At 38.1% G+C, this 27,218-nt stretch overlaps 1 protein-coding gene across 4 annotated transcripts in view; it reads right to left on the bottom strand.

The window, feature by feature from the left end:
• Positions 1–27,218, bottom strand: part of RIMS1 (regulating synaptic membrane exocytosis 1) — a 329,877-nt gene that overhangs the window by 203,942 nt on the left and 98,717 nt on the right. For 3 of the 4 annotated variants that reach the window (XM_075046444.1, XM_075046446.1, XM_075046445.1), the window contains exons 2-3: positions 9,127–9,340; positions 7,507–7,518 (exon numbers count right to left, since the gene is read on the bottom strand). In XM_075046444.1, the coding sequence (XP_074902545.1) occupies positions 7,507–7,518; positions 9,127–9,340 (226 nt within the window). The remainder of the gene's footprint in view (positions 1–7,506; positions 7,519–9,126; positions 9,341–27,218) is intronic. The other variant, XM_075046447.1, reaches the window with a different exon arrangement.

Below are 27,218 nucleotides of genomic sequence, written 5' to 3'. Positions count from 1 at the left end.
AGAAAAGCATAGTATGTTTATTAGATATGGTGTATAGTGGTTTAGAAATCTCTCATGCTACCACCCCTTTCTGCACAGCTGACAACACATTATTCCATTACAGAAATGAAGGTAACAGGAACACAGTAAATACACAATACCTTGCAAAGAAAATCGTTGGCTTAATTTGGAATACAGTAGGGCAAAATGTTCAGAAATAATAACTGCAAATTTGATATAGCAATGAAAATGCCAGCAGTTTTGGATTTTAAGACACCATAAAGATAATAGTCTGTTATTAACAGTAGTGAGATTGGATTTGCCTTGTTATCAACAGGCAACAAGAAATTCAAAGCTATTCCTACAATGAATTAAAGGACTTGAAAAAGTAGCACATTGGGAAACATTAAGACAATTAAATGTACATAACATACTGAAAGGATGCAAGAACAGTTCCAAATAAGTATAGTGACCTCTCAGCTAAAACTGCAGCTTGCTATATACAGACTTTGCATGGGTTTAAGGCTGAGTTTGTTTTCTCTTGATAGTAACATTGCTGGAAACGTGCTGAAGTGAATGAAGAACTGGAGGAGCCAGAAACAGATTCCTGGGGTGACTATGCTTTGAAAACTATCACCTATACAGACCCATCTACACAGACATCCTACCAGTATCTAACCAACCCTACTCTCAAAACATCTGGAAGATATATAAGCCTGAAATATTTACTGTATAAACCTTAAATATTTATTATAAGCCTTAGTGTTTACTGAAAGTGTTAATAATGAGTCAGCAATAATAACTTGTTTCTAAAAGGTTCCTGTTACAGGAGAAATCCCTCATTAAAGAAGAAATACTCCATTTAAAATTAGGGTTTTAATTGTATGTATCACTATTATTACAGCTATCTACAGGCCTTTTTGATGGCACAATTGCAAGCAAAAGGGTGATCAAATACTATTACTGTATTTCCAATCTATCATAATTAATAAGTATAAGCAATAAGATGTAGAAAGAAAATTTGATTTCATGCATATGAACACATCATTTTAGCAATTTTTTTAATTGGCTGATTCTTTTCTCCTAATTTGATAAAATTATATACATATTTTGACTAATCAAGAATTATCAGAATTGCATCTAATTCAAACTGTTCATGTTGTTTGCTTTTACCTTACACCCGATATGCATACTTTATCATATTAAAACTATAAGGTCATACTTGTTCATTTTCAAAACTGCAGTGCACTGAACAGACAAGGATCAGAATCTACTATAAAGTAACAGTCTATAGTATCGTGTTGATTATATTAAGGTATATGAACACATCAAACAGCAAACAGGCTCTTCTCATGACTTCTTAATATTGTGTTGCACAGCTAGTATTTTTTTTTCTTTATTATCCTCTTTCTTCTTAAAGTGCAATGTAGACAAGACATATCAGATTTCAATTGTTAGAACTTATTTCCTTTCCTCTTCTTTTCAATATGTATTTACAGTTGAAACTAATTACCTAAAAATATTTTCCTTTACACAAGACCCTTATCCCACTTCTTTACTTAGAGATTCAGGGCATAGATTAACACATTTTTGACAGAAAAGTGAACAAATATATTTCTATATTGTTGCATTTTCTGAAGCCAGAATTATTTCTCAAATCCCCAATATCATCCTTCCCTAGAACTTCAAATTTTCATGGATCAACAGATGCAAGACTACAGTTAACACTGTTTATTACTCGGTAACATAACAAAAGGGTAAAAAAGGGCAACACCTGCTGACACACAAGCAATTAAAAGTTTTTAAAAAAATCAAGCAGCTACAAATCTTATTTTACTCCCAGGATGAGGAATCAAAAAATTCTTAAGGGAATGCATTCAAAAACAGAAGTGTATACTATCGCATGATACTTTTTTAGTTTTTTGTTTTGTGTCTTTTTTTTTTTCTTTAACTGATTAAACTTTTCTTATGTATTCAGCATATGGGATTTTATATTAAATAACAATGAAAAAAAAATCACACAGCCTTCACTCACTGGAAAAAAATTAGTTCTTTCCCATTATTTTTAAAGCATCCATTTAAGCAGATCTACCTTATGAGGTATAAAATGTCAGAACTAAATTGGCTACTATCTTTTATTGTGAAGGCACACCTTTCAAAGTAAAGCAAGGTAACTTATTAGAAAAATGGAATAAATACATTTTCAGCAATGTCAAATCTAAACACAAACTCAATGTGTGCTTCTGGACAAAAAGAAAACCAGAAAAATCATTTCAACATTTTCCATTCTAACTTTGTAGTGAGACTGACCCAAGTCAGGTAGGAAGATATTCCTCTCTACTTCAGTACTGATAGTGCTGTATTCCCACCTGGGAAAGCAAGTTTTAATCACCACGGAGTTCAACACTGATCTCCCATGCCTCAGACAATATCTGAGCCAGTAAGATACACAGCATTGCTGCGAGAATCACTCAAAGGCTCTTTGGCTTTAGACCGCCAGCTTAATTGGACCAAATAGAATGCAAGGTTGTTGGTGTTAAAATGATAAAAATACTACATTGAAGGCAACAAAAAGCTTGAGTTATTCTGGTAGCTTTATTTTTTTTTTTTTTCTTTCTCTCTGTTTGAACACTGAGCCAAAAAAAAAGCATGGTACTTGTTCGTGCTCTTTCTGAAGGATTCTGTGAAATTCTGGAATTCATTTGTCCAAAGTTGTAAATCACAGAATTATTCCCTAGCAGAACTTAAGGAGATTTTGTGTAAGCTCATAATGTGTGTAGTTACAATGAGGAAACAAGTAACAAAAATGGCATGAAAGATCCTGGATTCTTTCATCGTTCACCATGCAAGCCAAAAGACACATGGATATGCCAAGCTGTGAGGAGCAAGTTCGTCCACGTGGCCCTGCTTGGGCAAGGGGGTTGGAGGAGATGACCTCCAGAGGTTCCCTCCACCTACAGCCATTCTGGGATTCTGCAACTGCTATGGCGTACCATATTTTTTGTCAAGATAAAGGTAAATAATAATTCCTCAATTGATTCAAATACATTGAATGATTTACAGATTTCAAAGGTCAAAAAGGTGGTTCGTAAGAGCTTTATTCCACCCCGTAGTTCCTTTATTAGACTATACAGTAGTATGCATCTATGTTCACTTACGAAAAATCTATACAATATATGCTTATACATACACATACCATATATATGAGTACATGAGATTAGTCAAGAGAAGAGAGAATAAAGCTCTTTTTGAAAACCCTTATTGACCTTTGAGATCCTATCACCATTTAGTTTTTTTTAACACAAGTTTTTGCAATGGAAGGAATTATTACACTCAAAGGTATTGCTGACATTTTCTTAACTAAAAGAAATTCAAAACAATTCCCATATTCTTGAATCAATTAAATTGAAATAAAGGTACTGAAAATACAAGACTAAAAATAGGATAACACGTCCAGTAGTAACACTGCAGGGGATTAAAAGTTTTTTTGTTCATGCTCCATTATACTCCATGGAGTTTCCAATATTGTTTATGTAGGGTCTCCACAGATCACTGTTACCCAGCTTGCATGCTAACAGCAAAAGCAGCCATGAACGATTCAGGAGCCCTTTGTCACGGGTTAAGACAGAAGGCTGCAGTAGCAATATATTTGCTTGGTCATCAACTGTAGAATCGCATGACAAGGAGACAGTTTTAACTGTTTGGCTAACAGGTAAACTAAACCTGGATAAACCAAGGAGCATAACCGAGCAGTTACCGATTTAATGCCGATTTAAAGCTACAAGGGAAAAAACCTCAGCTGTCTAGTGACTCTTCTACACACCGACCATTAAATGAAGAAGCTCTGATCTGGTTAACTTCAGAGCATGAACATCAGCTGCCTGCTTTTTTTGTTGTTGTTTACAAGAAGTGACCGGTCATTTTTTCCTAGCTGGACACTGAAAAACAGGTGTTAAAGTCTGTTGCTTCAGCAAACTTGGTGAAGAGGAAGCTGATTTTAATCATTTAATTTAAAAAATGTAACATTGTATTTGTTTGGACAGGAACTAACTTCCCAGAAAGGAGAGTAAAGTGCTCTGCAACTTACTTGAGAGAGAACTCCTGTTTCTTGTCAGACTTTTTTCCTTTTCCTTTTTCTTCTTTTACCTGCTGAAAGCAGCAGTTCTAGGGAGCGATTACTGAAAAGCGGTACTTCGTTCCTGATGCATACAAACCCCAAATCTTTTTAGGAAACAAATTATGACGAATGCTACAGCGAGAAAGAATTTATCTGCTATCACTTTGCAATTTGCTATGTAATTTTTACCTCTTTCTGATGGATTTTTTTCTGGTTCTACAGCTGTATTAGTCAGAACTTACATAAATTAGCGTTTTAATGGACAATCTGACATAAGAGTTCTGTGGAAGGGATGTAAAAACACTCCTGACAATCCAGACATTTTGTTCTGACAATATTAACAACTTCTGTTAAAACAATTAGTACACAGCTGAACGGCACGGCATATGTGCCCAATTGGTAAGGCTTAAATTGGCAAGCCATTATGTAAGCAAATTTTAAGCATAATTTGAAGGAACTAAATGACAAACACCCTGTAAAAACACCTGACACACAATTAGGGAAAGGTTTCCAAGTTGTCTTTCTTTCAGAGTATAAATCACTGACTTTATACTAAAATGAAAACAACTCCAGTGAAAGCCAGATCAGAAATGTGAATCTCCAGTATTTCAGCACTGATAATTGACATTACTTTCCACAATCACACACTACTAAGTTCAGTTAAATCAATTCTCGTGTATCTATAATTGATTTCACATCCTGATTTCCTCCTAGTCATCCTTTACATATGTAAACAGAAAAATGAGTAAGCAAACTGCTCTATTCTGCACAACTTACATTTCTGGAAAACACAGGAAAATGGTGACAAAGCTATTTTTTCATCATTCACTCCAAATTCTTTTCACTTTAAATCTGATCAAAAATTGTAATCCTAATGAAATCTGTAGAGTGGCAGACTGATTGCTATGGATAAATATACAGCTTAATATGGAACATGGATCTTCCACCTAATTCTGTCAGTGAAGTCATACAAATTTCACTTAGTTCAATACACCCACAGCACCTCACAAAATACTTTAATTTTGATTCAGAGAAACTGCATTCACTCATTCAAGGCTACTTTTGGATCCTGAAATGTATCCCCTTTTCTACAAGGGGAAAGAAACAGAGCTGTACGGCTTCATATATCAGGTGTTTACAAAGGAAATGCATCTTTTTGCGTTACCTGACCAAATATTAGGAAGTAGTTTTACAGGAATGGGTGGTTTTTGCTCCGCCAAGGCTGCGGTACCACTGGAGGGAAGAACAGAGCAAGCAGTGGCAGCCAGGCCGTCGGGAATACCGAGCCGGGGCCCTGCCCGCTCCTTGCCAAAGCGCGGAGCCGCCCCAGCCAGGCATCGCGCTGGGTTCTCCGCTGCCCGAACAGCCCCGATAGTTCACATCGGAGGGGAGAGCGAATGCAATGGAGAGAAGGAACTTAAACCCGTTACCATTTTGGCAATTAAAATGCTGGCGTATGGAACAGAACTAGAAGGATCCAGAACAGAATTGCAGACACTAAAAGGAACTGACAACACCTGGAAAACATTGTGCCGAACTAAAAGCAAGCGGTCACTCCTGCCAGCTTTTCTCCAAGCACCTACCTGACTTCCTTCTGAAATGCACTCTCACATAAAATCCTATACTAATAATATTCTGTTTTCTTTAAAAGTATATACAAATGCTTATAGCGAACAGGCTGCCACATCCACATAACAGTGTTTCTGAATACTAAGGTAACAGGAAGGAAAATGCTTGTACTTCTTCCGTACGTAATACAACTGCCAACTGTTCTCAAAACCGATGATATTATTACCAACATTATTAACACCGAACACTCTCACTGCACAACTACATTTAAGCCTGATTTGAATAACCAAACTAGCTAACAGTCCTCTTATCTGACGCTGTTCCCATTAAACGTGGTCTTTGTGTCTATCACAGTTTGCATTTGTCAAAGATGGGTAACGCACAATTCACAACATCCCAGGTGAGGCCTCATTAATACTAACTCTCCCACTCTACAGAAAATACCTTGAATCTAGGATAATGCTTGACTTTTCCTGGGCTTGGCACTTTAGTAACTCACACTTCACAATCCTTTCCAACTGAAGCACCCCTAGCTTGTAGGAACTTGATGCATGTATTTCAATATTAATATAATTTATTGTGGTAAAAATTCACGTGGAGAGAGCAGGGCTCATATGAACATGTTTTAAAAGCCTTTACTAACACAAAGCTCACCAGATAAAGAAGGGTTTGTCCCTATATGTAGATTAGTCAGGAATGTCAAGCCACTGAAAATAATTATTTCAGCGCGTTGTTCAGAGTACCACACAGAAAACAGTGGAATGAAGCTGTAGCAAGTTCTATTTCATAGCCATTAGAAAAAAACCCCATGCTTTCAGAACACTACTGCAATATGAAGGTGTGAGAGAAAGCATTTTCTCCAGCTGTTGCACAGTACTAACTTGCAGGTTACGGCTATGCTACGTAAGTTGGGACGTACCAGTACTTCGTAATACAAGCGTAATGCCATCATCCACACATCAAAAACTCCATTGGATTGTAATGACTTTACACTCGTTTCTGCTAGAGTGCCAGCGAAGCTGGCTAATTCCCAGTCCCTAAGTCTCCAAGTTAACCTGTGGAATGCCACCTTCTGCCGACGTGCCTGAGCAGCGGCGGTAGGAGGAGGTGCGCGGCTCTGCTGGAGCACTGCCAGCCCTTCCTCCGCACGCAGGGCGCGGGGGCGAACGGGGAACCACCCCCACCTGTTCCAGGTAAGGCACACACATTACTGGGGAATATACCAGTACTCAATCCTAACAGCTTTGCAGATTTTTGAAATGGTAACTACACGTTCACTAAGGATTCGCTCCATCCTGCTCACTACACTTACGTCCAGTTTTAAGAGGTTATACTTTGCCTATGCATATTATTCCAAATGTAAATTAAAAAGTTGATTTCGCAAGAATTCCCTGAATTTCTGCTGCGGACGGAAGTGAAACACAGCAAACCATGTAAATCCATGTAAAATTATAATTAAAATACTAAATTAGATTTCCTGAAGCTGATGGAAAGACCTTGCATGCAAAAAAGTCGAATTGTTAACCAAAGGCATTTTTATGAAATAAAGCTTTATTACACTTCATTACCTCCTCTACTTTTTAGCCTTTTAATAATTCTCAGTTCTTAATTAAATTCTTTTATTGTCCTAATTTTGACAACAGTCTTGGGTTTCCTTGCTGAGCTATCTTGGAAGCCTATGTTCAGCTAGGGGATGGGCAGAGACTGGGTGTTAGGATTCCTGTTCTTCCCCCCTCCCCTTTGGATGATTTTAAAATTTCAGTTCAGTTTTTTACATTAATATGTTTCCCAGTTAACTAACAACATTATAATAATAAATGATAAAAAGCATGGATTCTAACCACTTTGTCCTCCTTTGGGAAAGCATCCAAGGAAGCAGAATAAAAAGAGAAAAGAAAAAAAGAAGAGAAAAAGAATAAAATAGGCAAGTATTAATAGACAGATTTCAAAGAAATGCAATTCTAATAACTCTCTAAAAAGAGATAAAAACATAAAATTTCAAAAAAAAAAAGCTTTAAATAAAAAGATGACATTACTGCATAGTAGAAAACATGTTTTCCCACCCTAACCCACAGAAGCATAAATAATATAACAAAGAAAAGGCAAGTTACAAATGAATGGACGTTTTTCCATTTCTGTGACTTAAAACAGTGAGTGAAAAATACTTAAAATATATTCAATTTTTTCTCAGTAATGATAATCTGTATCATATGCACTCTAATAGTATAACGCAACATGTCAAACTATATTTTCATAGACTTGCTCTAATGACACCACCTGCAGGTAATGCAATGTAATGCAACTATTACACATGAAAAGATGAATATATGAAAATTTTTGTCCAATACACCTACATAATTTTTTCAGAATGTGAATTTAATTTAATGGACTCACAAATACATCAGGGCTACAAAAAACTTTCAAAATAAAGATGAAATACATTTTTGAGGGCTTTGTTGTTGTTGTTTACATGAAATTTCAGAAGCCCTATTCAGTTGATGTTTAGCTCAACAAAAGCAAAAAGGGCATAAACTAGTTCCATTATGAACATGATTATCTGCTATAAAATTTGTGACCACTTTAAACTGAATTTGTAGTGATACAAAGAGCACGAACACACGTCCCCTACAAAAGACTGGCACCTTAAAACCATATGAGAAAGTTACCTCATCTCACAGTAGATAACAAAACTCTTCAGGCAACAGAAGGGTATTTGTAAAATGTTATATAACACACTATAGTCCTAGATGACCAGCCAAAATTAATCACTGGATAATAGTCTTCCAAATATAGATCCTACCACTCATGTACAAGTGAACAGTCGGTTCCTTGTAAGGGACTGACTGAACAGAGGGAATTCTCAGATACCCTTCAGTTTCATGGAGAGCTACAGCGGCTAACTGCATGCGGATCAGAGAGTAAAAGATTTCTCTCACCTGCCTGAAAGTCGGACACCTAATCCAGATTAATCTATAGTTTGAAAATAATTTTAAAATAAATTGACATAACACTCTCGCTGTGGTAAGAAAAATGGTTGGGTTTTTTTCCTAACCAAACAATTGACTGATTTCATGTAAGAGAAATCTATAAATGTATATGAAAAGCTCTATAAAAAAAAGAAATCTGAAATGAAATAAGAGTTCAATAAAAATTTATCAATGTGGAGTTGTACCTGAGCAAAAGGGTTTCTCTTTCATTCTATGAAAAGCAAGTATTTTTTCTTCAAGCCATCACTCAGTAAAACTATACACTATGTATTCTTTTTTAAGTAAACTCAGTGAATCCTATGTATCTCCACAATCATTAAATACATTATTCTACTTCATACACGCCTCATAACGAAGTGATGAATGAAACACTTAAGTAAAATGAAGCATGAAATGCCAAACTTAAGGTGAACAATCTGCAGCGTGACAATGTCAAGGAGGCTTTTTCTTAAGAGTACACATCAGAAGACTTACATTGTTTGATCGCAGAGAGACACGACCTCCACATCGAGCACAAAACTTGGTCCGGCAATAAGAGCATAAATGGCCACAACCATCTGCAAACTTTGTTTTATGACAGATTCCACATGTTGGAGCATCATCCTTGTGCTCTCCCTGGTAACGGCGGGCTTCTTCCCCTATCTTTCTTACTTGCTCTTTATAGCTTTCAAATTGTTGATGCAACCTCCTGCATAGATGAGAAAAAAGTTTATATAGCAAGAATAGGAGGAAATACCACTACTGTGTATTTCTTTCTTTCAATTTATAACTCTACCTAATTTTCTTGGCATGTTCACAAAAATAAATTTACCTCATATCAAATACACACTGCACATGGAAGACTGCATAGGAGAATCTAAAGGAAGAAAATAACAGACATACATATTCCTATTAGGTTTACTTCAAAGCTCACGAGCAAATCATTTCACTTGACCAGAAATTGATCCAAATATAAAAAGATGGCAAAAAATGCATAGTTTTAAACAGAAGTATCTACCATGTACAGAATAAAAGCAGAAATATAATTGCCTGAGCAAATTTGCATTGCTTTTTAGTCACCATTATTTATACAGCAGGTGTAATAAAATATATAAATCAACCTTCAGTTACAGTGTCACACTTCTGTTTTCAAAATCCAAATTACTAACACCTGTAACTTAAAAGATTTCAAAACATGCTCTAGAAGCACAGTGGCCCTACAAGAATCTGAGAATAATTTTCTATGTCAAATCTAGATATTAACCATCTGTTGTATTCTCTCTGGTTAAGCATGAGGGACTACTTAAGGTTTGCTGTCCCTCGCTACAGACATTTCTTCCAGCTTAGCTGTAGGAGTATATAGGAGTATTAGCGGGGATATAGATTCCTAAGATGAAGACTGGTGTTCAAAGAAGTAGCACTTCTCCTCCAGCTGCCCCAAATAACAAACAGCCTGACGCTATACCCACCAACGGGCTAAATGTCCTGCCACCCAAAAGACCCAGCTTCTAATCACGAGCTCAAGGAAGAGCACTCAGCCCTCTAGCCTTCACTTCCCCTTCTGTAAATCAGAAATAATAATTAAATATTTAGTGATAAAATTTTTCTTTTCATTATGATATTATCTCTGAAGAAAAAACATGTCCTCCTGTTGGTTTCTATGAGATTTTCTCAGCAAAGATGAAGTTTCGGAGAGGAACCAGCTAAAGGTCCAGGCACTTCCAGAAGGAGCAACCCAGCTCCGCTCCTGCTCCTGGCTGCATGCTCTCACTGCTCCTTAGGCACTCATTTTCACATCCACCAGATCCCTCCCAGCCAGCTCAACGTCGTGGTTTAACCCCAACCGGCAACTAAGCACCACGCAGCCGCTCGCTCACTCCTCCCCCAGTAGTGGGATGGAGGAAAGAATCAGAAAAAAAAGTAAAACTCGTGGGTTGAGATAAGAACGATTTAATAACTAAAGTAAAATTTTAAAAAAAAGAAGAAAAAAAAAAGAAAGAACAAAACAAAACAAGAGAAGAGAAGACAAGCGATGCACAATGCAATTGCTCACCACCCACTGGCTGATGCCCAAGCAGTGATCTGCCCTTCTCGCCAGCTCCCCCCAGTTTCTATACTGGACATGATGTTCTATGGGATGGAACACCCCTTGGGATAGTTCAGGTCAGCTGTCCTGGCCATGCTCCCTCTCAGGTTTTTGTACACCTGCTTGCTGGCAGAGCATAGGAAAATGAAAAATCCTTGACTTCGGATAAGCGCTACTTAGCAACAACTAAAACAACAGCGTGTTATCAACTTTATTCTCACACTAAATCCAAACCACACTGTACCAGCTACTAAGAAAAACATTAACTCTATCCCAGCTGAAACCAGGACACTAACCCATGAACCTGAACCAACAGAAAAATTAATTATCCTACCATTAAAAAAAAAAAAAAAAAAAATTGTTTTCCCATCATTTTGCTTCCTGAATCACTCTGCTCTGAGCAGGGCATTGGATACCTGGGAGGAAGGTAGGACATGAGCTCCTGAAACCAGAAATGAAAAGGACCAGTAAGGGCAGAATCACCCTTTTTGTAGCAACGAGCTCAGCTGCCATGAAGCTTAATTTACCCCACCCTGAAGCTTAATTTAAAAGGATCATTATTTCAGCTGTCAACTATCTTACTATTCATCAAATCATACAAGAAAGAAAAATTTCTGTAGGTGCACCAGGACAGCACTGCAACTCCTGACCTTCATTCTCACGAGCTTCAGCAAGACGTCAGAGAGCCTAAGGGGGAGAGTGCAGCAGGGCACATTTAACAACTCCGGCTTTTCACCACGCTACGTGGAACCCACAGGCTTTTCACCCGCATTTCCAGATGTTGCTTCAAATCCACATCTCCATGGTTAGCATTAAAAAAATCAGGAACAGCTAAATAGGTTATTAATAGAATCAGGGAGTTTAATGAATGATAACAGTAGGTGTGTTGTCTGTAGAGGTCCTGTTGACGTCCTTCATCTCCACTACCTGCTTTGAGCTACTTACTCCCTTAATTGGCATCGAGACTCACACCATTTAACCAATATATTTCTAGTGAGACAATGTCATGTTTCTGTGGGATTTTGTATGTGTGTGTGGTGGACTTGTTTTGACTTTTAAGATATAAGTAATCAGTGTTATTTCTATGAAATACTGTCTTGGTGAAGTGGAGATTTTTACTTTAATACTTACTTTGATGTTCAAGCCTAGAAAATGATAATTCAACTGAACTAACAGGAATCGTGGTAAAATACACATTTCATTTCGACAGGACTATCACTGCTGATAACTACATAAATCAACCAACTCTCAGACTAAAAACAGTAACTTCATACGGGCACATTCTAGTGAGGATGCAGCAATAGCAAAAGCTAAGAAGCCAAATAATCTATTCTCCCTCACTACAAACACAATGCATTATACTTAATGCTTTATGCTAATGAAAAACTTGGCAGGAGTAGCAAAGGGGTTTTTTTGTTTTATTTTTATATTTTACTAACCTGCTTAAAAACCCTCTGCAGTATCGAGCAAAATGAGAAAAGTAGGTCAAAAGAATTAGGCAAAATACTGGAGAAACTTAATACTTTTGGCCACATTATTGGATTACACAGATGATTTAGCTTATCTTACACAGCTGCTCACTTATAATGCATATAAACAACAGAAGACATTCAGGAATTTGTATAATAACCAGCTTAAAGAATGCAATTAAATAATGGAGAGGTCTGTAGGTAAATTTCTTATTACATCAAATATTCTATTAAAAAATGGAACCATGGAAACTAAATCCAGTTCTACAGCAAGACCAAAAGCTCTGGCTCTACACTAACTTGAAAAGGGAAGAAAACAGCAAGCACTGCCCCTCTTCCTCTTCTTTTCCAAGTTGACAGTCTACATCTGATTTTTTTTCGGTCTTGTATGAAGCTTAGGAAGTGTGTTAAGACAATGATGTTCTGCCCTTCTGTGCGTATCAAGGGGTAGATGAACATACTAGCAACTAAACAAAACATAAGTGAGAGGTGATTTCATTTCTTTATAAATATCACTTATTCACAGATTTCTTACTTTCTGCAGCAGTGTAAGAACCTTCTTACCACAAGGGATTCAAAACCAAGTGCTTATGTTGCACGTCATACTCCACATTACTGGAGAAATCCTAACATTTTATCGATGGCAGGAACAGAATTGGAGAAAAAGGTTGCAGAATTCACAGGGCAGAAAGAATCTTACCCGGCTCATGGCAGGTCTGGTTCAATTACTTCGTTTGCAAGGTTTTAACCGCCTTTCCCACCTTTCTGAGGAATGACAGGATCTCTGTATCTCTGGCTATTCTATAACGGCAGCAGCAAATCCCTCTCAACAGTTTTGCCTTATACAGAAGTATTATTTGCCTAATACAGAAATATTATTTGCCTTACACAGAAGCATATTAAGCAAGAACTAAAATACAGATAGATATTTCTCAAGTTTGCTCCTTAACTTCCCAGCTACAGAGCACATGTTCATCAGATGCAAGGGAAATTTAAGTCTATTAAATATTCCTTAATTTAGACAAGCACCTAAAGGTTATGTTAAAGACTTAATAACAGCATATGATATAATGGCTTGGGGGACCCCTGAAGCAGGTATCAATTCAAACCCCTCTGACAGAAAGAGCAACCAGGCTACTATGTAAGAGGAATATATGCATATATCTACACCATTTTTCAACATGCACCCCAAAATTCATCTAGTTCTGCTACTGAGGTCAATGGCATAGCTAAAAAGGGGAGGCTTCCTCACCCAAACAGCCTCCAAAAATGAAGGGGAAAAAAAAATATTAGATAAAAAAATAGAGGAAACTATTCCAGGACTTAACACTGGGCATGTATAAGGCAGACTGAAGAAGTTTCATTGAAATTTTCCTTCAAAAGTGAGAAATACAGGAGGCAGAAGATGGCCAGAGGGAGCAATGTACTGCAAATGCCCTGTGGTAAAATACACATACACCAAATACACTGTACTCTTCTTACAGTCTCCGTGCACATCAGGACACAAGTATGAGATCAAATTCATTCAGATTTTGTAGTACCTATTAATAAATAACTGTTAAAATCACCTGTCAGATGTGTTCTGTAACAATACAGTAACAAATACAGTAACAAATACAGTAAAATTCAGTATTTAGTTTTAAAATGTTGACCAGGAAAAACCTACCAAACGTTCTTATTAAAAATTAGTATTGATGTTTGAAATTGGTATCTTCAACAAATTTCCTTGAACACATATTTTACGACAGAAAAAAACCTCTTAAGTAGAAAAAATATCTTCCAATAATATTATTTTGTAAAAGCATTTTGTTGTTGGTTGGTTGTTTGTTCTGAGGGCTTTTTGTGGTGGTGACTTTAGCAGACAGTACATAAAAGTTAATGACCACTCTTGTTACTCAGTTTAAATGTCCTTTGAGTTGAAACTGCAAATCTTTGATCCCACACGAAAGACAATGTATTTATTTCTCTGTTCCTTAAGATTTGATCCTTTAATCCACAAATCTATCAGCAACTGTTGCATAAGAAAATAAGTAAGAACTATTTGATACAGAATTTGAACTAATTAGAAACATATCCCTCCAGGTATAGATGTAAGAAAACATTAAAGTTCTCAGAGTTTTATATACTTATATATTTTAAATGTTTATTATTGTATTGTTAATATTTTTAATATTTACACATTTACATTTAATGTTGCTGAACTAGAAGTCCCTTAATTTTTATTCTGCATCACTCCAGCCACATGTCTTGCTTAACAGATCTACCTTTTTTAACATATTGTCTCAACGTTTGGGTACCTCCAAGAGCACCTCTCTATAACATCTGCGTATGAAACTTCATCCTTTGCTAGAAACGCAGAAGCGCCTATGCCTTTGGAACTGTTCGGATCCCCAAGAGCATCATCTGATGGCCCAAGACTTCAGTACTGCTCCACTTTTTGTTATGTAGTAAGTTTACTTTCCAGGCAGGAAAGACCTCTCCACACGTAGGATTAAAACCATTCTCCTCTTCACGGAGAAACAATAGGAAAAAATATCTACAAATCCAACGATACCTTTGATAAGCTTCCTCCACAGACGTCACTGCCACGCTCCGTTGTGCAGACCTCGCACACCCTTAGCAAATGCACCCGCGTAAGGGGGCTCTGCTGGTGAGGCTGTTCCACGTGTGTGACCACAAAACGGTCAGACAACGGGGGAATCTTCGAGCACATCAGATCCCATACGACTCAAAAAATACCTTCTGTTGCTAAAATTCTGGAAGAGACTGAGCTGCGTGGAGCGGCAGGTCAGCCCCAGGACTACCACGCGTACAGGAGAGGCTGGTACCACCACTGGCAGTGCAAGACAAAAACCAATACACAGCTGTCATGTGTACAGTGAAAGACTTAACCTGTTCACTTCTACAGGATACACGTACCTCAACATACGTTCAGGTTTCTAGGGGTTTTTTCCCCAAGAAAACACAGTGGGTTCCTCTCCCCTTTTTCTTCAAAGGCATTTATTTCACAAAAAGACTGCTTTCGCTATGCGTCATACATGTGCCACATTTTCATTTGAATATTCAGTATTTTACACTGACAGTGTAAACTGGTAAAAAAATTACTGATAGGCAATTCTGCAAAGCTTTTCTCATGTCTTCATGTACTTATTAAAAATCGTAAGCCTTGGAGGATGCTCATGTGATAAGCATCTCTTACATACCTTAAAATTCTCAGACAGCTCACTGATATCATTAGGAGGACAGACAATAGACATTGAGGTAATCTATAATATTGACTGATCAGAAAGTGGTATATCAAACCACACAAAGGTTATTATTTATGTTGTTGAGTACTTTTGAGCTGGCCCAAGATGTATACATATACTCTGCAATCATCTCCATTAAACAGATATTAAAATCATGATCCAACAATGTAATTTTTTATTAACATACTATGGTTTTGGGTTTTGCTGTTTTACTTTTAAATTCCTATAGTGCATACCTATCTGAAATATTTGCAAATACACACTGAAGATTAAAAAGCGACAAAATGGTGCACTTGCATGTTTATGCTCTGTCTGCACAGTTTTTCTAAAAATGCCAAAGATTTGGGTCACCTTTATGACCGGTTATATTTTAAAAGTTTTTTTAAAGGTAGTATGAAACTGTATTTTTACTTACTTAAAAATCCAGCAGATGGCACTACAGATTGCATTTTCACTCTCCCAGTTCAACTCACAATGATTCAATCTGGGCAACTTAAACGCCTGATTTAACCTTATAAAAATATTATGCCCTGTCATGAGTTCATGTTCGTAGAAAAAGTGCCACCTCTAAGTGACATACCCACCAGCGGCTATCTCATGTATAAAAAAAGCTTAGTAAAATGCAGTACTTTTTGCCCTGTTCACCCATGCCATGCAAACACATAATCACACAGAGCTCAGACAATTTTTTTCATAAAGTAAGTGAGACTTTTACCAAGTTCTGTTCTTAGCATTCTTTTTTATGGTAAATAAAAAGCAAACAACAACAAAAAAACACAAGAATGCAAGCTCAGATTTGTTTCCACACATTTTCTTCTGCTGTAGATGTACAAAAATTAACAGGATGGTATAGTAACGTATTTGGACAAAACAGCCAGACTCATGCTTCTGGATATTTAATATGCCCATGAAGGCAAGAGCTAGATCTAAAAACCTGTAGACAAACTTTAAGCAGCTACACTGAAGCTGTGATCTGAAAACCATTGTTCAGCAGCTCCATAAAGCTGGAAGCACCTCAGTCTCACCGAGCTCAGTGAAGAAGTCTAGATGTATTTGCTGGTTACTTCATGCATCATCTAATCACATATAAATCTGTTATTAAAATTCATACCCTCTGCACAAGTAGGACAAATTAGGGTTGCATAATAAACAAACATACCTAACTCTTCCAGCTTCCAAGTGCTTGACGTAGCAACGTTAATGTGTTAGCATATTTGAAGTCCAGGGTATTTTTGAATGTTTGGGGAGTGCTGCTTTTTAGCACAGATGATTCTTGGTTTGGTTGTTTTGTGAAGTTCAGATAAATACTGCATGTACGCATATTGCAAAATTCTGTACTTCTGAGTGAATCGGGATGTTATGTTAATATTCTGGTATTATTGTTATTGCTGTACTTTTTTTTTCAGCGTGAGTTGCCATTTTAAGAGCACAGTATTTGTCTATAAAAAATGCTCACCGAACTCAAGACAGACATGGATCTGTGTAAGTTGTGAAACAGTTAGGAACCCAATTAATCGACTAATCTTTAGAGCAAAAAAGGCCATGTTTGTGTAGGAGTAATACAAGCATTAATCAAAGGACTGCAAATGGATGAGTTAATGGCTTCCATATCTTGCGGGTGTTGGGCTTTGTCCTCCACAACGCAGCTGCTTCTGGCCCTTTGCTGTCTGACTTCTCACTTTTCTGTGACCTTACTTACCACCCACTTGACCTTTCCCTATTCACATTTCCTGTAGGTCTCATCTCTCCCTCCTACAGATTTTTTTTAATAAATATAGCACAATAATTATTATATATGACATATATTATAGCATGTTCTATATCCTATAATAAAACCAACAAATATTCCTCAAAATCTCAGAGTTTACCTGGCCTGAAGGTTTCTTCAGTCTCCCCTGTTCATTCAGCACACAACTATGGATCAACTCTATTATTCTCTCAACTTGGTCTTCACCAGTCGCCCATGACATTTTTCACCTCACCAGCAATCACCTGAATCCTGCTGGGCATCAGCCCTCTCTCCTCCACGTGCCAAGATCTCTTCTTCCTCCCCGTTTTATTGGTGCAAACACAAATTTGACCACGCTTGGAACTCACAGGTCTGTTTCTCTACCTCACATTTGTTTCCTTCTGTCCAAAACAAAGTGTTTCGCAGAGATTGCCGACTCCCATCATGGGTGACCTGTACGTCAAACTCCATAAACTGAAAGCGAGATCTCCTTGTACCTCCAGCAAACCTTAACCACCACCTCCATTCTGCTTGCCACTCAGGACCAATAACTACTGTGCTACACTGGACTCACACCTATTTAGATCTTCACCTCAAAATGCTGTATAAGCCTCGGAGATTAATTTTGTAAATTAAAAAAAAAAAAAAAGTTTAGCTAATTTCATATCCGTCCAGCTTAAACATTCAGCTATCATCAGCTCATCCCTCAATTCCTTTTCTCGCCAGTGCAAGCCTGTCCTGCTGATAGTCTAATCACAATCCTGCAACAAACATAATTTGATTTATTTTACCTCTTTCTTTGTATTCCTCCGACGAGCCCCCTTCTACTGCATAAAACATAAATGGCTTATGTTCACCTTCAAAGACTTTCACAGCCTATCTCCACCTTGCCTATCATTTCTCATTAAGTACTGCGACGCTCCTGCTTGAGTTAAACTTTCAAGCAAGAATCTTCGTGGTTTTCCCCTTGTTGCCCCTAACGTGGGAGCATTAGCAACAACACCATCCCATTATCCTCCTTCAAACTCTCCTTTGCCTTGATGCCTACAAAGATCTGGACAAAAATTAGGTTACTGGTATGTTAAAACTTTTATTTATCAGGCCAGACAATACAGACTCCCCTGTCTGCTCCTATTATTTTATTATTTGATTAATACTTACAACGCAGGCTGCCCCTATGGCAAAGTGCCTTTTTTCCTACATCCGTAAAAACCCTCACTCAGAAGGGTTATGGTCCATGACAAGTGCTTCCAGGCAGTATGGTAATACAAATCTCCCAACATGATTCAGAAACTCATGAAGTTACTTTCTTTATTTCTTGTAATCATTTTATGTTTCTAGTCATTTACTTTTTGGTTTCCGGCCCTCAAGCAATATACTCATACTCTTCCCCACATCCATGAGGGACAAAGTGTTTTTAATGAATGTTGGTATTTTCCTATACACCCATGACGCTAGGAACCAGGAGCAGCATAACCATAAAGCATTTCATTATGAGACTCACGATAAAGTTTGGACTTCGCCAAGACGACAGTTTCACTTATAGACCTCACACGGGAATTTAGACCTGGCCACCACCAGTGGAATTAAAAGTTGTTCACATGTAACAGATACTTGTACCCTCTACACAAGTTATCTTCATTCCAATTCCCTCATACAATCTCCTATCAAGCGCATACTACCCGGCAGCATCCTGACAAGCCTGCACAGGCTGAGGCAAGAAAGTCCCACGCCTTGGTTAGAAAGTCTCCCTCCTCATCCCATCGGAGCAGAGGCGCACCACCGAAGTGGCATGGACTGCAGCTTTATTCCTGGGGCTCTTATCTGGTGCCTCTTCACCAGCAGTAACAGTCATTTTCAAGCTAACATCTTACTAAGGGCAGGTTTTCTGCAAGCATATAAACGAGCTCATTAAATAACTTGCATAAAATGTCATTTGTCAGCTTCCTGGAAGTTTCCTAATGTAGGTTACTGGAAAACTTTATTTTCGTATATTTCTATTTGTTTTTTAAAAATAACTACAGCCCACAAGCAGACTTCCTCCTTACACAAGTGAAGAACTGTGAGTCAGAAATGTACAGTATCTACAATAAGGAATTTACATTCCAGCTTCCCACAGTTCCTCCCAAATGACCGTTACCCTTTCTGAGGTATAAAAGAGAAACGAGGTAACTAAGCAAACAATGCATAATAGTACTAAAAAAGGCATAGCTAGGGAATTCAGAAAGAAATTGTCTATGTCTTGTATTAAAAAGCACTTACACGCTGAGATATATTTAGTACTGAAGGAATCAATGCCTTCTGCAGAAAAATAATTAATTATTATCCCTTCTTTGTTTAAAAACATACATTCTTATGTCATGGCTTTTATGAAAAATGCAAATAATTTAAATCAACTGTTTTTTTCTTTTGTTTTTTTATTCTGAGTTCATAAGAATATGAAAACCGATACCATTGCTAGAAAGATGTTCCATTCTCCTCACGTGACTATTTCCACTACCTTAAGTAAGAGTACAGCTCCTATGTTTTATGGTAACTGCATGCAGAGAAGCTTATGTTCCAAAAGTTGAAGTCTTATTTTTCATAGAAAGTGTTTCAGTACCATTAGGAAGGGGTTTATGGGGTTTTTGGAGCGAAAAATGTTACGTTTTAACCCTGAAGAATTATTTGGAATTTGAAGATTTTAACAGCCAAAAAAAATCGAAACAAGACTGAGAGAGGAGGGAGACAACACCTTTCCACCCAGTACCGCTCCATCCCAACTGCATCTCAGGACCTTGCACTTTTGGAACCTCTGTGCCCCCTTCCTTGGCTTTTTTAAGGAGGTGTAAGCCCATCCACCTAATTGCTGTTATGAGCTGGGATCTGGAAACACATTCTTCTAAGGCAGGGCATGAGCCTTATTCATGATGCCCCAGCTGGCTTCACAAAAACAAGGAGGAAGACCTCTGGGTCACAGCACAAGCATGGGAAACACTGAAGGGCAACACAAATGCAGAATGGAAGAAAACCAGACGAAAGATATGATCTATCCCCCCAAGGTGGAGAGGGAAGTGTAGGTGATGGAGATTACACGAGGGTGGAAGAGGCTCCAGATGTCTGCCTTAGAGAACAAGAGCCTTCTCAGAAGAGGTCACAGCAACAGAAGTCCAGCCATGAGACCAGGTTTCACATAAAGCCCCTCAGGTAAGCTTGTGATGCAAGTACAAGCAAAAGAGTTAGTATTGATGACTTTGAAAATGTTAATGAGTTAAAAGAATAGAAATAGGATCGTGAGTGGGAAATGGTGGCAAGGAGCTACCCACTCCCCTGTCTTCCACGGACAGGAGAAGAATATAGCTCCATTAATCTAACAATTTTTTAGTATTATCCAAGTTAAATTGGTAATTACATTGACCACAAATAATTACACTGCCCAGATTCGGTGACACAAGGATTAATATAATATGAAGTCTCATCAAGTGAGTCAGCTTGCACATAGTTCCCCACCAAAATATTATTCATAAACATTTGTCCCCAAGCCCATTGGAAACAGCTGTTTTAAAAACTGCAAGCAACAACCATATTCCTCAATGGTTTCTTCACTCACATCTGAACATCAAATTCAATAAAACTTTCTTTTTTGAAAACAAGGAAATGACAAGTTGTGGTACAACACACATTACCTTTGGTCTCGTGGAACAGAGTCCAGCATGCTTCTAACATGCAGACTGCCTCTGTGCCTTAGGGCAGCAACTGACTCGGTACCGCACTGCAGAAACCACGCCGTCCTTGCTAAATGTTCAACCCTTCTACTTCTTTTACCATCCTATTTTAACTATAGCATCTGCCCTTCCAGCTATTGTTTGAACTTCACTTACTCATCGTCAGTCCCACGGGTTAGACTCCTCTCTCATCCCACTACCGCCAGCTTCCCAGGCGAGCAGACTCCTGTGACCTAATACAGTCAATTTGCTAGAATACAAAGGTACATGAAGTGGTATGATGCAGAGAGGACACATGTCTACCCGCTTGGTTATACTTCTACACTTCCCTGAGCAGCCCCAATTGGCCTCTGTCGGTTCTCCAGCCCTAACGTGACCTACAGAGGGGGAATAGATCTAAATGCTTTCAACACCATCACGAAACTGGGAAAACAATCATGGGAGTCAAAGAATTTTTTAAAAAAAGAAAATAAGAGAGAGAGGTAGAGGGGGGTAAGAGAAAAAGCATCAACTGTAGAAACAGTTAATTGCAGGGGACACCAAGCAGAGCGCCTTGAAGACCTCCACAGAGCCAGCTGACCACTCAAACAGTAGGATGGGATGTTGGAGGCCCCGAAGTCTCCAGGACCCACCATCAGTATTCCTCTTCCCAACGCTCCACACGGACAGTTTGGCCAGAGCCGGCAGAAGAGCGGTGAGAACAACCCACAACGTGTCAATGCCTTGTCCTTTGGTCTTAACCAGTATGGACATTTTTATACACCTCTTACCTCTGTGGACAACTCCACCACGTAACCATCCCTGCCCTGCTGCACTTTCTCGTTTAATTTCTTCACCACTCAGCTCTCCTAACACCGACGGTGAAGCAGGAGAGCAGCTGGTTTCCTCTGAAGAGCTGTCACCAGCTCCAAGTGACAGAGTTCAAAAAGTTTCATGAGTTCGTATGCATAATGCTGTTAGCAGCCTGGATTTTACCAAATGCATCCACTTAAAAAGTTATGGAAATATCACTATGTTACAGTCCCTCTCTTACTGAATCGTTAAAACAAGCATTCAGGCCAAGCATTATCTACCTAATAAGCACAGGACCTATGAACGTATTCAGCTTTTTAAAGATTGCTCTAACTACTCATGCATCAAAATTGCAGAAATAAATGAATATATTATCTTACTTGGAGCATTCAGATAATACCTGTTGCAGGAACACCAGCCATAATGACCAAGGGACAGCAATACCCATGCAACCACACAGTGAACCAGTCCAGGAAACTGCATGGGGTTAGCACATGAACTAAGGAAAAAAAATCTGAGCCCACACAGTTGCATTGATGCTGGATTAGAAAAAAAAAGAAGCAGCAGAATCAGAAGCGGAGGAACAGGGTGATAAAACCATTTACTGCAGCAGAAGTGCTAGCTTGAGCTGCTCTTGCAACTGCACTGTCAAAACGAAGCATTTTAAGAAATATAGTCCCAGCATTTTTCACGGTGCAAACTTAATATTGTTTGTATGTGACTTTAACTGGGATATGTGCCTCTTGGAAAAAAGGCTTTTCTTAATGAAAATCAAAATAACAAGATTTGCCACAGAGTTTGTTTCAAAAGTGAATTTCAGTTCTCTAAAATTTGTCAGATCAACAGTTTCCACTGTAAAAAGACCTGAGAAGTTTTCTCCTACCTGCTGCCTTCCCGCATTATCAAACCGCAACAAGGAGACTGTCTTCCAGCGCCTCTGCAATTCGCAACACCCTTACAATTTCGCCCTTGCTAAACTGGGAAGTGAAATCAAGAGTCCTCTCTTCTTTTCCCATCTATTTTAGAGACAAACATCTATTCATTCGATAAATGAGATATATAAAAAAAAAAAAAATAAGTTTTATGCAAGGCTTACTTAAAATTATGAAATCAGAGCTTACTCTGACACCAAGAGAAGAATGATAAAAATATTAAAGGCAATTAGCTAAGGTTAATTTGCCTTCTCTCTTTCAGTGAAATGTTTTCATTCTTTGTGTTTTCTTTATATAGCATAAGAGATGAATTGTATTAGTACAGGTATATGGCAGAAAGCAAGGATCCCAGAGACACCCAGCCATGTTAGTACCATTTGCGAGACTACAGGGCATGTCCTTTTACATTACTGCATTTGCAGACACAAGTAATTCTCATACACTGTTGCTTATTAAAAAAACAAGCCCTTTTAGGCTTGTTAGGCACAAGCTCCTTTTACAAAACCTTTTAAAAAAGACTGCTGGTTAAGTTCCTTAAAGAAAGTTTCGTCAAGATGCAGAGGGACTAATTACTGTCTTCCCCAGCCAGATCAACAGCTCTGGATTTTCTCAGAGCAACATTAAACAACACCATTCGTAAAATAAGTGTGCTTCAACACGCTCGAGAAGCAAGAGCACTGATTAGCAAGTGAGGAGGCAATGATCTCTAATGTAGAGAACGAGTACCAAATCACTCCATCAATTTTTTGTCGCTGATGCTGAGTCCCAACTGAACCAACAACTGTAAAAAAGTGGGGAAAGAATAACTGGAGGTACCAACAGAACATAACCAGTTTAAAAATAGGTATAAAATTTGTGCTACCTAATCCTGGGTGGGTTTTAGCTTTTTTTTTCTTTATTGTTGCTTTGCTAGGAAGTTCCCATCTCTACTTTTATAATAGGCTGTAAAAAAGTGGAATATTTCAGGTACTGGATCATGTTTTTCCCTGTCAAGTGACTAAGTGATGTCTTCATTTTCCTCATTTACTTAAATATTACTGAATCTAACCCAGCACCCACTCTCTTCCACATGTTGTATAAAAGACACACAAAATGTGTCCCCCGAATGAGCTGACCTGTGTCAGCTCGTGATGGTGTAACAATGCTTTAATGCCACTGCTTCACTGAAAGAAGCATAAAATGATCCTTGGAGCAGTAGTCTCTGAGCCCCACAGGAAAGTTCTCCAGTAAATACTATTTTGTGAAGTGGCTCTGCCAGCAAATGTCCCTTAAAATACATTAAATCAATGAGTAAAGAATAACTTGATTCATTTTCTCTTCAAAAACATCAGCTTCATTTTATTATGGAATACAAGTATCATTTATTTAAGCTAAACTTCACCAAAATTGTGTTTTTGTGAACAAACAAAACCTAATCTGTTTTCAGAGTGAAGCGAAAAAGAATTAAATGGTGTTCTCTTCAATTTACTGAATTAACTTATTGAATCATATAATATGCTACTGTGGGCATGTTTTTTTTCTAAGGACAATCATCACATAGTCACCGACCAGCCATAACATGGAGAATAACTGAAAGTCACGTAAAACAAAGTGCAAAAAGCCTGAAAGGGGTGGGGGGTGGGGGGGAGTTACAGTAGAAAAGCTCAATTTAAGGATTGGAGAGGTGGAAAAAAAGATGAATGAAAATTTTGAGGAGAGTTTTAAAAGTAAGGCACAAATTTTCACCTACACAAAATCACAAACACAGGTACCGGGGTTTTAGTGCTCTCATTCTGAATACAGAACTACCAACCACTAGACATATTAATGAAGCAGTGCGCATGAAAGAGAGAGAAAATAAAGGAGAAGCCCATTTATCCAACTGAACAATATTAATTAGTAGCATCGCTAAATTCAGCTGGATGAATCACATAACCCAGGCAGAATTTGTCCTGCTCAACCAAGCTACCTACAACAGAGACAATCCAAGTCAGTGGAGAGCAGAACAACTGCCCATCAGACGGGACCACCCCAAGTCTCAGGAGATCAGCCACCACTCACAGGCAGTTGGTCCTGTTATGGACTTGCATTTTTAAGCTGTTAAGTCTGTTTGGAAAACCCCACACACAGCAATCCCCAGGGAAGCAGGCAGAAAATGACCACAGAATTATATGGCTTCGCTATGGGAACACGACTGTGAATTGCTGTCGTTCTTTGTCCCCATCAAGAAGCCACAGAAACAGAGGCTTACGGGCACCTCTTTTAAAATTTAAGCTTATGAACACCTGGCAAGTCAAGATTTTTGCATCTTAAAATACCACTGAATGAAAAATTCATCATGTCTAATACCCCAAATGTTGCTGCAGGCTCCTCTATCTCTAATTCACTGATACAATCATTTTTCATACTATCTGTTCCCCTGCCCCCAAAATTTAATTACGTCGTGACAGTTGGTGAAGTAATTTTTTTGGTGTCAGTATCACGAGAGATTGAAAAGCTGGATTAAAATGGCATCAGCCATCACTAATGCCAACACTTGCAAATCACGATGTATTTTATCTGTCAAAGCAGTTTCAAAAACAGTTTCTTAGTGCAACCCTAATAAAGTCGCAATTGGCAACCAGGGTAAGAATAGACCCTGCTATACTCTGAGAATATTGTTTTTGCTACAATCACGCAGTGGGAAAAGATGCTTAAACACATTACGGTCTGCTACTAACAGTGCAATGCACACAAGCAAAAAGGAAAAAAAAAAAAAATCCCCAGTGCTGCAGTATATCCCTTCAGACAGCTGGCACCTGTTAAAAAGTTTGGAAAGTTGAGAGGTGTGGGTACCGGTTCAACATTACAGGAAATTACTTTGGAGCAATGTTTATTAAAACAGCTTTCTGAAACAGTCTTTCTCACACATGCATTGGGGAAAAAAAAAAAAAATCTGAGTATTTTTGGCATCCAATGTGTTAAACAGATGATAGGTATCAGATGGCAATACAGGGTGAGCAGCAATAATATGACAAAGCACAGTGGTCTGTAAACAGAGCAAAGCTACTGAAATTCTAACTACCATATGGTGGTAACAAACAGGACACGTGCAAAACAGGAAAAGATCTCACAGTGAGGGGTGTGATAGGAGCCAGCAAGATGCAGAACTGAAAGAAAATTACAATAGGACTGCAAGCACAACAGTGATAACGTTTCAAATTAATTATATTCAGCTGAGGCTCAGTGTGTACAGTATGTCTTCTAACTAAAAATAATTTAACAGCCTCCCTGAGAGCATCTCTAATTTATCATCCTGTTCACCTTCCTTTATAATTTCCATATTACAAGGAACAAAAAAGGCTCACACATCTATTTTAACTATACCATCAAAGTGCTTGAACACAAGATAATGATTAAGCTTGTCTCCAGCATTATTTAATTCTCTTCATTCTTCTGGATGCCAAAGTAAACACAAATGAAAAGCATATGGCATTTTAGTGAATTAGAAAATTAGAAAAGGAGAACATTAACTGCTTTTATTTTATGTTTTAAGCATGGCACGTGGTAAAATTAAAAATTCCAAGGCTTTTTATATTTGTGATTTATGTTAATTCCTTCTTTTAATGTACTCTCTACTGAAGTTAAATGTTCTCAAGAATACTCTTTGTGAAAGAAAACCCATAGCATGCTCTCTACATTTTTATTACCTATTTTTTCCCCAAAATCTCCCTGTTCATAACTGTTCTAAGAAAATTGTCTTGAGCTTGAAATTATTCTCAGTAGAAACATGGAGCCTCATTTGTGGTGAGCATCCTTGCTTCGTGATGCTCACTGAGACTGTACAAGCTAAGAATTAAATCAGTGTTAACAAAGAATTTTTCTGCAAATCTCTCTTATCTGATGAAGTGGTTGAGTAGAAAGTGTAAGCCCAAAATCAGTATAAACTATTTTTCCTTTGATCTAAACCTCCACAGCAAGGCCTATAGAAAACTATGACATTCAATTTCAGGTTCTCATCTCCTTTCCCTCCTGTTTTCTATCAACAGTTTGATTAATTCCCAAGCTTACCATTTATGCCCAAACTCTTCCAAAAAGACATTCCCATAAAGACATTTAGTCCACACAGTTCAGTACTGCTAATATATCAAAATATGGATTTTAGTCCTGTAATAACGCATATTGGCAAATTGTCATATGGACAACAGAGCAGAAGGACACCAATCACATCCAGCAAACCCACCGGGGTTCCCTCCTGAGGAGCCGTACTAGTCATAGGTATGATTTTTAAGAGAAGGAAGGCTTCTGCCAACCCATTTCCCATTTAAGTCCTGACAGAAAACCCCTAGGGCTCGTTTTAAACCAATAATACCTTAAATAACAGGAGCGAGTGTCCTTTGGGAAACACTACACAAAGTCTACCAACCTGTTTTATGATCCTGCCTGCTACTCTGAAATACCCATAAATCTGTCAGAGAGATGTTTCTCCAAAGGTTTTCCTTGGTTAGTATTTTTCTACTATTCTACAGTGGTTCTCACAACGGCCCATTAAGCAACATGCACCCACGGAGCTGCAGGCTCCCTGATCATTTTTGGCTGCCACAGGAGTCCACGGGCTGGTTGTCGAGCCATCACGTCCCAGAAGGTCAGACCTCCAGAAAATTTGGTC

The sequence above is a fragment of the Buteo buteo genome, chromosome 15, assembly GCF_964188355.1.
Source record: "Buteo buteo chromosome 15, bButBut1.hap1.1, whole genome shotgun sequence".
NCBI lineage: Eukaryota > Metazoa > Chordata > Aves > Accipitriformes > Accipitridae > Buteo > Buteo buteo.
The sequence above is the reverse complement of the archived record's forward strand: the minus strand, read 5'-3'. Positions and strand labels throughout refer to the sequence as shown.